The 13,314-nt window shown below is 33.2% G+C and overlaps 1 protein-coding gene across 2 annotated transcripts; it reads left to right on the top strand.

Annotated features, from left to right (window-relative positions):
• Nucleotides 1-2,629: 2,629 nt before the first annotated feature.
• LOC107805883 (uncharacterized) lies at nucleotides 2,630-12,057 on the top strand. 2 transcript variants are annotated; one of them, XM_016629982.2, is made up of 5 exons: nucleotides 2,630-3,613; nucleotides 3,700-3,879; nucleotides 3,980-4,313; nucleotides 10,770-10,892; nucleotides 11,567-12,057. In XM_016629982.2, exons 1-5 carry the CDS (start codon nucleotides 3,179-3,181, stop codon nucleotides 11,686-11,688), a joined length of 1,194 nt encoding a protein of 397 aa, XP_016485468.1. In that variant the 5' UTR covers nucleotides 2,630-3,178; the 3' UTR covers nucleotides 11,689-12,057. The 2 variants fall into 2 exon arrangements, with proteins under 2 accessions (XP_016485468.1, XP_016485469.1); XM_016629983.2 differs by lacking the exons at nucleotides 10,770-10,892; nucleotides 11,567-12,057 and adding an exon at nucleotides 6,074-6,401.
• Nucleotides 12,058-13,314: the final 1,257 nt, after the last annotated feature.

Raw genomic sequence — 13,314 nt, 5'->3', positions numbered from 1 at the left:
CATTCAATTAAGGAATCCAATTACATCATTTCCTTTTTTCCCATTCTCATCTTCTCTTTCTTTTTTTAAAAAATCAAAATCCCTTAATTTACGTCCAGAATCTCTATCTTCTCTCTTCACCATTGCCTACAACTTTATATTATTAAAAAAATATTCAGAAATTGTATGATAACTGCATCATAATTGTAGTTAAATTGTATCAGATACATCAATGCCTAAAACATAAATGTATCATACTTGTATCACAATTATATCTAACTTGTATCTGGTAAATTAATACCTAAAATAATACCTGATACCATACATTTGTCGGTGGGTTGCTCAGGATCCAATGATCCTTGTCACGAATTCACAACTGCTCGTAACAATATACAATGAATATACAATTATCATACATTTGTAATACAATTTCTGCAACAATTATGATACATATACAATTATAATACAATCACGATACATTTCTGAAAATTGTGATACAATTATGATTTTTATTTTCCTCAAGTTTTAATCACAACTCTACACTAAAAATTTAATATAACAGTATTATAATTGTATTAGTATTGGATCCACAGCTTACCCACAACTTAATTGCAGAGCAAAATTTCGAATTTCTTCTGTATTGAGATTTTGGATGCTTGAAAGAGAGAATCCGGATATCAAAAGCTTCGGAAGAAGAAAGAATTTGCAATTTTGGGGGGATAACAGTGGATGATTGAAAGAGGGAAATCGGATATCAAAAGCTTTGGAAGAGGAGTGAGTAAGCGAGATTTTTAGGTTAGAAAAATTTTGGGCATTAGTAGGTAAGGGAGAATTCCTACGGTGGGTAAGTAAAATTGGAAGATGTTTTTGTAATCCTTTGGAAAAGGAAGATAATCTTAAATGTATGAGATTATGTGTAACTGATACGCTATATTTAAGATATGTTGCATTTCCTCTTTTTTTATGGTTTTGTATAAAATTAGTAAATATAGGTATATAAAGTAATTAACAAGAAACCTAAATAAAGGTAGTAAATAGATTTCTATTATAGTATAGCTAGGTAAAAAATATACATAAACGTAGGAATATTATTAGACTACTAAGATAGTAGATCCCGAAATCATTAATCACGAACTTGAAATTTAAAATTTAAAATTAAAATAGGATTGCTACAGTCTGACATATCATAGCAGGTAACTTTTTTTCTTCAGATTACTAAGAGCCCGTTTGGCTTAGCTGATTTAGAGTAGCTGATAAACATTAGGTGCTGAAAAACACTTTTAAGTGCTGAAACTGATTTAAAAAATAAGCAGTTATGTGTTTGGATAAAAGTGCTGAAATTAATAATATGCACATGAAGAACTGGGTATACGAAGAGTTTTGTTTTAAAAAAAGTATTTTAGGAATAGAATAGTAAATATTTTGGTCAAACTTAAAGTGCTTATAAGCTGAAATTTGATAAGTTGGGGAAGACCAACTTATGACTTTTGACTTATTTTTGGCTTATAAGCACTTTTAATTTTACCAAACGCGTAGATAAGCCAAAAAGTGCTTATAAACCAGTTTGACCAACTTATAAGCTTAACCAAACACCCTCTAATTAATATACTTTGAGAGTACTTACCTCTAACTATTTTTAAATGACTCGATTATATAACTTAATTTATATTGTCGACACATAACACTTTAAACTAACTGCAAAACATGTGTTATTAACTTGTTCTCTCTCATTACACATGGTCTTGGTCAAAAGTAACACTAGGCGTTGTTATCTATTGGATGAAACATAGATCTGTCTATAGGACACACCTCCCCTTCACTGCCTAATGGTTCAGTAATGATCGGTAAATTTAAATGGTATCTTGGATAAAAGCCACCTGAATGCTTAGAATTTTAAGGGTTTGGATGCATTTGATCTTTTCTTTGTGTTTTCTCACAAAAATAAACAAGCAGACTTAGGAGCTGTTTGGCCATACAAAAATTTTCATTTTCTTAAAATTCACTTTTTTGGAAATTAGTGTTTGACTATAAAATTTTCAATTTTCACTTAAGAGGATGAATTTCGGAGTTTTTCGAAAATTTGAAAAACTCCAAAAAACTGTTTTTCAAAATTTTCACTTTAAATCACCCACAAAAATTCAAAACAGCCCAAAATTATATTCATATCTAACACAACTCTAAATTTTAAATACCATTTTCACTTGAAATTCTTTTTCACTTTTTTTTCGGAATTTTATAATTCTTATGTCCAAACGCCCACTTATACATTAACATTGTTTCCAATAAAAAAAATGTGCATTTTCAATGAACCATCAAAAGACTAAACAACCAAAAAAATTAATACCAATACTTTAGTTTCTGAGTGCAAATGTTTTTTTTAAAAAAAAATCAAGCAAAAATTCAGTAACATATTACGAGAAAATATACTCCACTAGTCTTGCGAAGTTTTTTCTTCTTCCTTTTTTTTTTTTTTTGTGTGTGTGTGGAAGAACCCAACGTTAACTTTGAATGTATAAGGAAACAAAAGAAAAATCAATTGCATCCGAACCATTAAAATTCTAAGCAGCCAGATGGCTTTTATCCAATATACGATTGAGGTTTAATTTAATGGACCATTAACTACTGGACCAGATCCCATTCCCTATACCCTATGCCCAAAAAGAAAACCTAAAAGAAAAAAAGAAAGAAAAGAAGAGCTCTCTCTCTTTCTCTCTCCTTTTTCCCCCTTTTTTTTGACCTTTGAGGTTTAAAACATTAGCAGGGTGGGAATTGGTTACCAACTCAATCAGTCAACCATGTAGGTGTGACACTACAAACAACTCTAACCATAACCATTTGCAATTCTCTACTACCCAATGTGTTAGGGAAACAAACTACAACAACAACATAACCATAAAAAGAAGCCCTTTTACGACATTTTAGCTGTTTATTAAGGCTCACAAGGGTACTGCCATTCTATATTTATCTTTAAATTACATGTTACCAGTTCCCAACAAGTGGCAGTTGAATAACGTGGCTATACAAATGTACGGGCCAACCACTAAACCCTAACTCTCGCGCGCCCCTTTAGCCTTATATTTAGAGCAAGTTCAACCTGACATCCCCCCAATCTCGTCCTTTCCCATAGTTGCATCTTTATTGTCCTTCCTCTCAAACGGCAAATATTCCAAGAATTACATAGTGTAACTAAGCTTCAAACATGGGTTCTTCTTTGTTTCCAAGTCATGGTTTTGCCATGGAGGAACCACAACACCAAAAGCAGCAGATTAAAGATTTAAACTTGATGGGTTTAACTTTTAAGGCTCTTAGCACGTCATCTGTTTCCGAAGAACAGAGCACTGCTGGGGCGAAGAAAGCTAATTGGGGGAATGATTCCATGTTTGGCTCATATGGGTGGTCAGAACATTCGTCTTCCTCTGGTTTAAGCAGCCCTTTTGGGTCTGAACTTGGCTCAACAGAAACTGATGAAACTGAAAGCGAGGAGGATGACGATTTCATTGCTCAGTTTACTCGCCAAATGGCTGATTATATGCTTAAAGACGACGACGATGAAGAAGAAGAAGGAGATGTTGTTGTTGATAGTAATGATTCTGATGAAAATAGGGTCCTAAACTACCCTCCCAATATCGCTCAGGTATATTTATATATTCTCAAGATTGCAACTTTGTACCTTTTCTTTTGGTGCCAATTATTTTTACTGAAATTGTTTTTTTTTTCCAGTCATCAAATCCAAGTGGGCTGGCTGGAAACTGGTCCAATTACAATTCCAGCGAAATATGCTACTATAACAAAGAATCTTTAAGCGCATATGTTAAGCCTACGACAGAGTACTCTCCAGATTTAGTAAAGAATTTTAATACTGTACTTTACTCAAGTGATGGTTTGAAGAGACCAATTCAAGTAAGAAATTAAAATTAAACCAGCTTTAGGTTGTTAGTTGATAAGTCTTTACTAGTATCTAACTGACTTTTGCTTTTCTGGTTTGGTACTTGTTTTGTAGGTGTACCACTTAAAAGACCAACCAACTACACTAAAAAAGAGGCCTTCTAAAGGAAAAAGAGTCAAGGGGACAACTACTACTGAGTCAGTTCAGAAACTCAAGACTGAAAAAAACAGAAACCAGAACAATATGCTGAATACTTTTACCAATAAACAAACACTTGGTGGGCATGGTGATAAGATTCATCATCATCATCATACAATGCAGAGTACTGGAGCGGGTATGAGGGCTATCTTTCTCGGAGGATCCGGGTCGATAAACGGGTCATCTGGAACTGGAGTCTTCTTGCCTCGCAGAATTAACCCAACTGCAAATGAAACAAAAAACAAATCTGGTACGTCCACTTCTTACTACAGTAATTTTCTTGAACCAATATCTGAAAACTTTTTGTTGCTTTTCTTTAATTGTTAATTTATTAAAATTGTGATAAGACCTTCCACCAAAATGGAGTAAAACGGACCCCATTTGGGGTTCAATCAATAGCGTTGCGTTCAGACTTTGTCCGCCTACAATTTTACTGGATTAAGAAACCTGTCACTATCAGTAATGAATATTTCAGGATGCCCACATAAGTTTTCTTCATTTGCTGGTTAGATTCCAGTATCATCGTTTGGTGGCTCCTTTGTATTGTTGGAGCTATCAATTTTTAAGAATTCTGAAAATGCAGGCAAGATTTATTCCCTCCTTTCGTCTTATTTCAACTTCCTAAAGATTTTTATATTATTACTCCTTCCGGTCTATGACCAATTTGTCTTGGGCACATCCGTTAAGAAATACTAAATTCTAGACAAAAATAGTTAGTATTACTAAATTACCCTTAATTAAATGTTGCAGTATAATTTAATATGAGGAGTAAGACTTTTTAGGAATATGTACATAAGGGTAATTTTGTAAAAACAAATTTAATTTTTTTTGATTATATAAATGAACACTTATTTTGGACCAAGATAAAAAGGCAAATTGATCACTTATTGTGGATCGGAGGGAGTAATATATTTTAAAATAATAACAGGTAAGGTATTATTTTTTATTAGGTTACCTATTAATGCGTATCGTAGAAACTTATTTATAATTACGAAGTGATTGTATAATTTTTTTAATATATTAGAGGTCGTTTGGTAGGATATATAAAAATAATTATGAATATGCTGTATTAGTAATGCTAGGATTATTTATGCTGAACACAGTCGACGACTGTTTGATTTGGTGTATTAAAAGTAACATGTATTGCATAATTTTTTAAAACAATTATTTGTTTACAAAAATAAATATTTTTAAAAAAGTTTTAAAGAGCAGTTTTGTCTTTATACATGCATGCTTATTCATGTATTAAACCTATGGTGTTGCTAATGACATGACTTGCTATGTATAGCTATTAGTTGTACATAGGTCTAAAACACTACCAAACTAGATATTAAATAATATCAAAGCTAATACATTTATTATTTTTCCTAATATGTCCTGCCAAACTTGTACTGAGCTTGTATAGTTTGTGAGTAAATTTTAGTTTCTAAGTTAAATGCATAGTTTAGGTCGAAAATAACCAAATTAAAACTCTATAATAAGTTACAAATAGAATAGGTATGAGAAAAATGGGTAATCTTCTAGGTCGGTGTGCAGAACTGAAATCTGGAATATATAAGTCAATATAGGTGAGGTACTATTACATTTTGTGACACGCATTCTGAATTTAATACATATAACTATATATTCTGTTATGAACTCAACAAAACGATACCTTGATTAAACTTCCAAATAAACTGATTACAATAGAAATGCAAAGGGCCAGATAACAATTCGCATAACTCTTTCTTGCTAGCAACTAGTCCTTTTTAACAGCTCCTAATTGTACTTTGTGGGCCTGGATCCCAAATTAACCTTTTTGAAGGCCTTCTGGCCCTTTGGCTTCTTCTTGGCCCAATAGCTCTTCTCAGCCCAATATTGGATTGGGATTGGTTCATAATAATACTCCCGTCCTCAATAAGAACCTTGTCCTCAAGGTTCAAGTAATGCAACATTGAAGAGGAAAGAAGGCTACTGCTGTTTTTACTGCTTGAAGATGAAGTGTTCTGACTCTCTGCATTTCTTTTAAAGCTTTGCCAACCATTAAGCACCCTGTTAATTTCACCTGAAGACTGTTGAGCCCAACTAGCCAATGATGACAGCAATCGAGTAGTAGAAAGATTGAAGTGAAATCCTAACTCATCGTTATACCAAGCCACAAGTAATAAGAAAGCCCCAGGTGCAGTGGACAGTGACATATGTGGCTGATCATCTAGCTGAAACCCAAGAAACTTAAGCATAGGAAAAACCTGATAAACCAGTGATTGAGAAATTACTGCAGCCATGGAAATTATTTTCAATAATTCAGCCTTTTCAGTACAAACATAAGGAGTAAAAGCAACAACTATATTCCACCGTAGTGGGACTTTCCCTGGCATCTTGTTAAAAATTAACGAAGCACCCCATATGCTAAACATATCAGATATGGCACAAGACAAGAAAATATTAATTCCGTTTTGCAAGCCACCCGAGCCATAACGTTTCAGAAAAACTTTTTCACCGGAGAAGGGCATCTTGACCCTACCAGTAATAGTCCTTGGGATATAAAATCCACAGGAGCTTCGGATTCTAAAAATATCATTGGCAATATAGTCCAAATCAGAAGGTGAATGTGGTTCAGAATTATCCGCAATTATTTTCTCCACCACCCTTCTTTCAAGACTTCTCATGCTCATCGTATTGGTGCATTTGGCCTTGTTGGTAGCCTCAATCATGTGCATAGTTTTAGCTGCGGTATCGAGCTTCCTAAAAGGTGCTATAATGTTACTCATAAGAATGAACAGCTCACTGTTTGCTGCAACAATCACCATAGGCCTATAGAAGATCATACCAAGTCCATGATCCTCTCCCTCAACAAGGACAATCTTAAGGACCTTCCATTGTCTAGCTGTCTCAAGCTCAAAAGTATAAACATGTTCTAGATCAATTTCTTCAAGTGGCACGTTCGATCGCCCCATCCACATATGCCGCACTAGACTAACTGGACTGAGTGCTAAGAGAACATATTTGCGCACTCTGTTTGTACTCTTGAACTGAAGTCCCAAGGGTGCAATGAAAAAAATTACACATGGTTAATGTCATAAACTTAGCATGGGTCAAATTACTCAAAGCACCGCAACATATATCCTTTCTTGTAGTTCCAAGGAATGTAATAAACAAACTAGAACCAGGATCAAATGGAAAGTATAATTCAAATTGATTAGGTGGACATCGATGCAAGGATAATATAAGTATAACACGACCAAGGCCACTTAAGTAATCAAATGTACCTCTGCTGATAAGTAGATTGTGACCGCAAACTGAAAGCATACAAGGCAGTGCTAGTGGATTATCAAACATGACAAGGTCGCGGAAATAACACTTAACTGGGGAAGTTATTTGAAACATTTCGTCGAACACTTGGGTTTCAGGCTTTACTGAATAAGTCTTCAATGAATCTTCGACTTTTACGTCAGTTTTCTTGTTGGGCATTTCAGCGAATACCTTGCAGTCATAGCCTTTTGAATTTTCCCCATCATCACTTTCAGTTTCCACCATCTCAATAAGAAATTCAAAATTATCCGCAGGGCTGGACCGTCCTTTATCCAAATCAGAATCAATCTCTGCTCCTGAGAACTCCTCTGATTCGCTCTTATCATCCAAACACACAACCATATCTATATGCTCGGGAGCTTCAGGGATTGTCTTGGAAGAGGCAGACAACTTGTTATCTATGTTGTCGAGCAGGTTGAGCATACGAGTGTTATTATCCATCATCGCCATCACCAGTCCCTGGATGGCGTCGAGATGATAATTGATAATAGCAGAAGAGTAGAGAGCCATGGAGGATTGAAGTCCAAATCAATGAAAGCACCAATGTTGTGAACTCAACAAAACGATACCTTGATTAAACTTCCAAATAAACTGATTACAATAGAAATGCAAAAGAAATAGCAATAGAAAGAAAGGAGATGAGGAGACAGAGCCACAGAGAGGAATAGACGAGGAAGAGAGAGACCATGAGAGGGGAGTTTTCCAGATAACAATTCGCATAACCCTTTCTTGCTAGCAACTAGTCCTTTTTAACAGCTCCTAATTGTACTTTGTGGGCCTGGATCCCAAATTAACCTTTTTGAAGGCCTTCTGGCCCTTTGGCTTCTTCTTGGCCCAATAGCTCTTCTCAGCCCAATATTGGATTGGGACTAGTTCATAACATGTTCTTATCATTTTATCTTATAGCATATAATTCAAATTCAAATCAAACGACATTAATGAATAGGTGAAAACGACTTTAGATGAGATGTATAAGAAAAATGAATTGATTCTTCTGTAAATTATAAGGTGAATTTTCTTATCGAAGGTATCTGGATTTGAATCTGAATACACCAATCTTAGTACATGGGAATCTAATGGATGGTGGGATCCACTTTAGTTGTTAAAGTTCGAGGGATCCACGCAGACAACTGGCTTTTCAGTCATATATACATCTCTCTCCCCCACCACGATTGTCCATTTTTGTTTTGTTTATTAAAAAAAAAAAATATTAGGATAGACACATTTTCATAAGTACGTAATCAGATGATAACCCTTTCTATTTCTTATTTCTTATCAACATAGTGCTCGTAATGTTTATCATAACTCCTTTTTTTGTCATATACAATGATTGAGATAATTCACTGTTTAATTTTCCATATATTCTTTGTCATGCACTAACCGTTTATCGGTTTACCACCTTTCATTGTATATCTACTTGGGCAAAATACCTTAAAACACCCGTAAACTTGACTCAGATTATTAGTATCCACCCTGAACTATGTTCGGTCTTAATTACCCCTCTCAACTTGGCCTTTTGAGAGACATTACCCCCCTAGACGCTGATGTGGCAAAAAGTGTGGGTGCACTCGCCTGCCACGTGAATTTTTATGTATATGTGATATTCTTTTGAAAAATAAAATATATTTTTACTGTTTTAAGAATATTACTTTTTAGATAATTTTTTTCGAATACAGTTTATAATAAAACTTGGATAGAACTACATTATTTAGGTTAAATATTTTTATTTGGCCAAAAATAATAAAATTTTAGTTAATCTTTTTTTGCATTTGACCTAAAAATAAAGATTTATACAATTGAAATAAATAGTCAAGACATCTAAAAAGTTATAAAAAATACATAATTTGAAATTAATTATTTTGGCTATAATTTTTATATAACTCTAAATTACGGTGCTCTAAAATATATATATATATATTACAGACTTTACCTAAAAAGGTAAAAATACACAGTTGAAATAAATAGTCATGGCATCAAAAGAAGAAATAAAAAGAATGTATTGATGCAATAACTATTTATTTTTATAACTTTTTAGATGCCTTGACTATTTATTTCAATTGTATAAATCTTTATTTTCAGGTCAAAACAAAAAAAGACTAACTAAAACTTTATTAATTTTGGCCAAATAAAAATATTTAGAGTAAATAATGTGGTTCGAGTCTCCCCAAGAGCAAGGTGGGAAGTTCTTGGAGGGAAGGATGTCGCGCTATTTGGAAACAGCCTCTCTACCTCAGGGTAGGGGTAAGACTGCGTACACATTACCCTCCCCAGATCCCACTAAGTGGGATTATACTGGGTTGTTGTTGTTAGCGTAAATAATTTGGTTCTATCCAAGTTTTATTATAAGTTGTATTCGAAAATTTTTTTATCTAAAAAAGTAATATTCTTAAAACTGTAAAAATATATTTTATTTTTCAAAAAAAGGCCACATATACAGAAAAATCCACGTGACAAGCAAGTACACCTACACTTTTTGCCACATCAGCGTCTAGGGGGGTAATGTCTCTCAAAAGACCAAGTTGAGGGAGGTAATTAAGACCGAGCATAATACGAGGAGGGTACTAATAATCTAAGTGAAGTTTAGAGGTGGTTTAAGGTATTTTGTCATCTACTTGAGTTGAAGTTAAAAGAAAATTAAAATACGATTACTGTTTAAAGACAGACCGCCGTGGTAAAAACATTTAATTACAGGAAAAAACTTTGTAAAATTTAGCTTCGGTTAAGCTATCAATAAGATGGGGTAGGAGCGGGGGTCCAAATAGTACGAATAATTATTTGTCACACCTACCTTGTATTCTTGTGAGAAGATAATCAGATTAAAAGATTTGTAGAATGTTAGGGGTATTTAGAAGTGGCTTTTTAAATGTTTGGTGATTTTTGTAAATATGGTTTCTAGTTCTGTTCTGTAAAAAAAAAAAAAGCTTTTCGAAAACAAAACACAACTTTTTTATAGAAGAAACAACAATTGTACCTTGTTACAGTCTTCAGTAAACTTCTCTACTAAAACTATTTCAGTGAAGATGTCGAGGGTCTATCGAAAATAGTCTTTTTACCTATATAAAGTAGGGGTAAGATCTGTGTGTACCCTACTTTCCTAGATTCTACTTATAGGATCATATTGAGTATGTTGTTGTTTTATTTTAGAGAAAACATCCCAACTCAAGCCAAAAAGAGATGTCCAATAATTGTATCTTTTGTTAAGTACCTTGAAGATAAATCTAATCGGTAGATACTCCTAACAGATAACAAAAAACTCCAACTACTATTAAGTATAGCATGTAATTAATATATAGTTGAAAGTGTGGTATACGAATGATGTAAAATATAGATGTTAGTGCCAGGTAGGTTTATTGTTTTTGAGAAATTAGTTAAACAATTCAAAAGCTAAGCTTTTTTCATGACAATTTGGAGACAGGAGGTTCAACGGTTCTTATACCAGCAAGAGTTCTACAAGCCCTGCAACAACACTTCAACCACATGGATGTTCTGTCTCAATCAAACACATGTCCTGTCTCCCCTACTCACCTTCCCAAATACGGTAAGCTTATCATTAAATATATCGCAAATTCCTTAAATTACATTTTGTGCTAGTTTAACTTATGTATAGTGACATTGTAGAGTTAACTATAACAATTACTCCCTCTCCGCCTCATATTATGTATCGTGTTTTTTTTACACTCCTTTTAAGAAATATTAACTAGGAAATGGATTGGACTATTCTACCTTATTTATGTCTTAAAATATAATCTCTCTTCGTTGAATATTTATTCTATTTATGTGTTATCTTCATCTTCAAGAACAATTATTACTAAGGGTAAAAAAGAACAAAAATAGTCAATTTTGTCTTGAACTTCTAAAATAACAAATAATTTGAGACAACTATTTTTAGTAACCACAACTGTTAATATGAGACAGAGGGAGTAGTAACTACTATTCACGGTAAGTCTGATATTATAACATAAAGAGAATGAATAATCTGTTGGAACTCAAGTAGTGTTGTGCACGTTTGGATCAATAAATGATTGATAGATTCGAGATTTGATAACAAAAAGAGTGGAGGATCTGTTGTTCTTGAATCATTAAATAGTTGCTGCATGTATTCAGGATTTGAAGTGAATTAGTACAAACTAGTCAACAAAAAGATTGATTAAGTGATTTGGATCATTAAATATAGTCAATGAAGCAAAAAATCATTATGTGATCTGTTTGCAGATGCAGAGAATGAAACCGAGGGATTTGTTTGGAAAGAAAATCAACATTCAGAGGACCAAACAAGGAGGGCAAGTGTAGTAAACGACCAAGAGATGCAACTACCTCAAGAATGGACTTATTGAATATTGATGGGTAGCAATTACATCATTTAATTGGGAAGCAACTAAATAAGGACAGAAGTTGAATGAGACGAATGAATATTCTATCGTCAAATAATATTGGTGTAGAAAAGGGGTTGGAAAAGAGTAATAAGTAGTGACATTGAAAGTGATGTGGGCTTTCAATTTCACCTAGCAGGAGTCAAGATGGATGACGAATAACAAGTCTTAGGTTGTACTTGTACCATAGTGATATGGCTTGTTCATTAGATTATTTGTACTGATGGGAGGGATGTCTTATTTATGATGTCTCGTAATAAAAAGGATTGGAGGTGTGATGTATCCAATTCAAGAATGTAAAAAAGCTAAGTGCAAATAAAATTGTTCTTCCTATATATCGTGGGCATTTAATCTAGTTTTCGTTGCTATAGTGTAAAAGCTTTTATATAGATATACGCGATAGAAAGAACTTATTAGAACTGATGTATAATATCAATCCATATTACTAACTTACTATGATTAAGTGATAAATTGAGATTGAACATATCCTACTCCTATCGTAATTGCAGACAGGCTAATCAATTACTCGACAAATGCCAGCTCTTGAACTCGACAAATGTGATGACAGCTTTGTGCTATTGTATAGTTAATCTTTGGGATACCATACCTTGATTTCCGAGACCCCACCGATTGCCTCTTTCTCTCACAGATTCAGATCTCAAGTTTACTACATAAATTAGACGATACAATATGCATGTTACTACTGTTTTCGTTTTACATGATAATATATCATATAACAACTCAAGTAATTAATTCTCAAACACTTTCTAAATCTTATAACAAACTATAATATGTAATATTTTTTTTATATCTATAGTGTCAAGTTAGTTTATGTGCACCTTAATTGCTCCTCCGAGCTGTTTGTCCAATAATTTTGAATATAAATATATATATATATATATAAAATTTATTTCATAAAACAAAAGAAATTGATATTCAATTTCAGACAGAAAATTAAATATCTTTACCAGCATACTTGAAATCTGGAACTCTTTTTGAAATGGAATAAAAACAAGAGAAAGAAAACGATTGTAATATACGTTTTATGGAATTGAAATTGCTAAAGGACTTGCAGTATGATGCATCCATACTACAGAAGATTTACATTAGAAGAATGAACTGCATGCTTCTATAAAATACACTTAATATTTTTTTTATAAAATTAGCTTGTCTTTTTCTACCTTTTATTTATTAATCTACGTGGTCTTTGTCGTTCTGATCTTGATTGTTCCGTTAAATGATAGTAATATCCATGTTGCTTTCTCTCCCGTCCACTTGGTAGGCTCTCTAGATTTCATGTTTACACTTTTGTTTTTCTTGTATATGTATATAGACCTTAAATCTATATATATCCATTTTAACTAATTAAATTTGATAAGCTCGATCAATAGACTAGGAATATATAGTTCAATCTTATAGTATAAAACTAGTATAATTTTCAATTTAAAGTGCTATAAACAAGGGTGGCTCTAAATAACGACCCTATTCGAGTAATAAATAGTTAACTGGAGCTTATCTAGAGGTTGGCTGAATATAAAGGTTGTGAAATGCTTAGCCAATAGACTAAGCATTTTCTATATTGATGCTGGC

This window comes from Nicotiana tabacum, chromosome 8, assembly GCF_000715075.1.
Source record: "Nicotiana tabacum cultivar K326 chromosome 8, ASM71507v2, whole genome shotgun sequence".
In the NCBI taxonomy this organism is placed as follows: domain Eukaryota; kingdom Viridiplantae; phylum Streptophyta; class Magnoliopsida; order Solanales; family Solanaceae; genus Nicotiana; species Nicotiana tabacum.
Note: the sequence above shows the minus strand (reverse complement) of the source record. Positions and strands in the feature narration are given on the sequence as shown.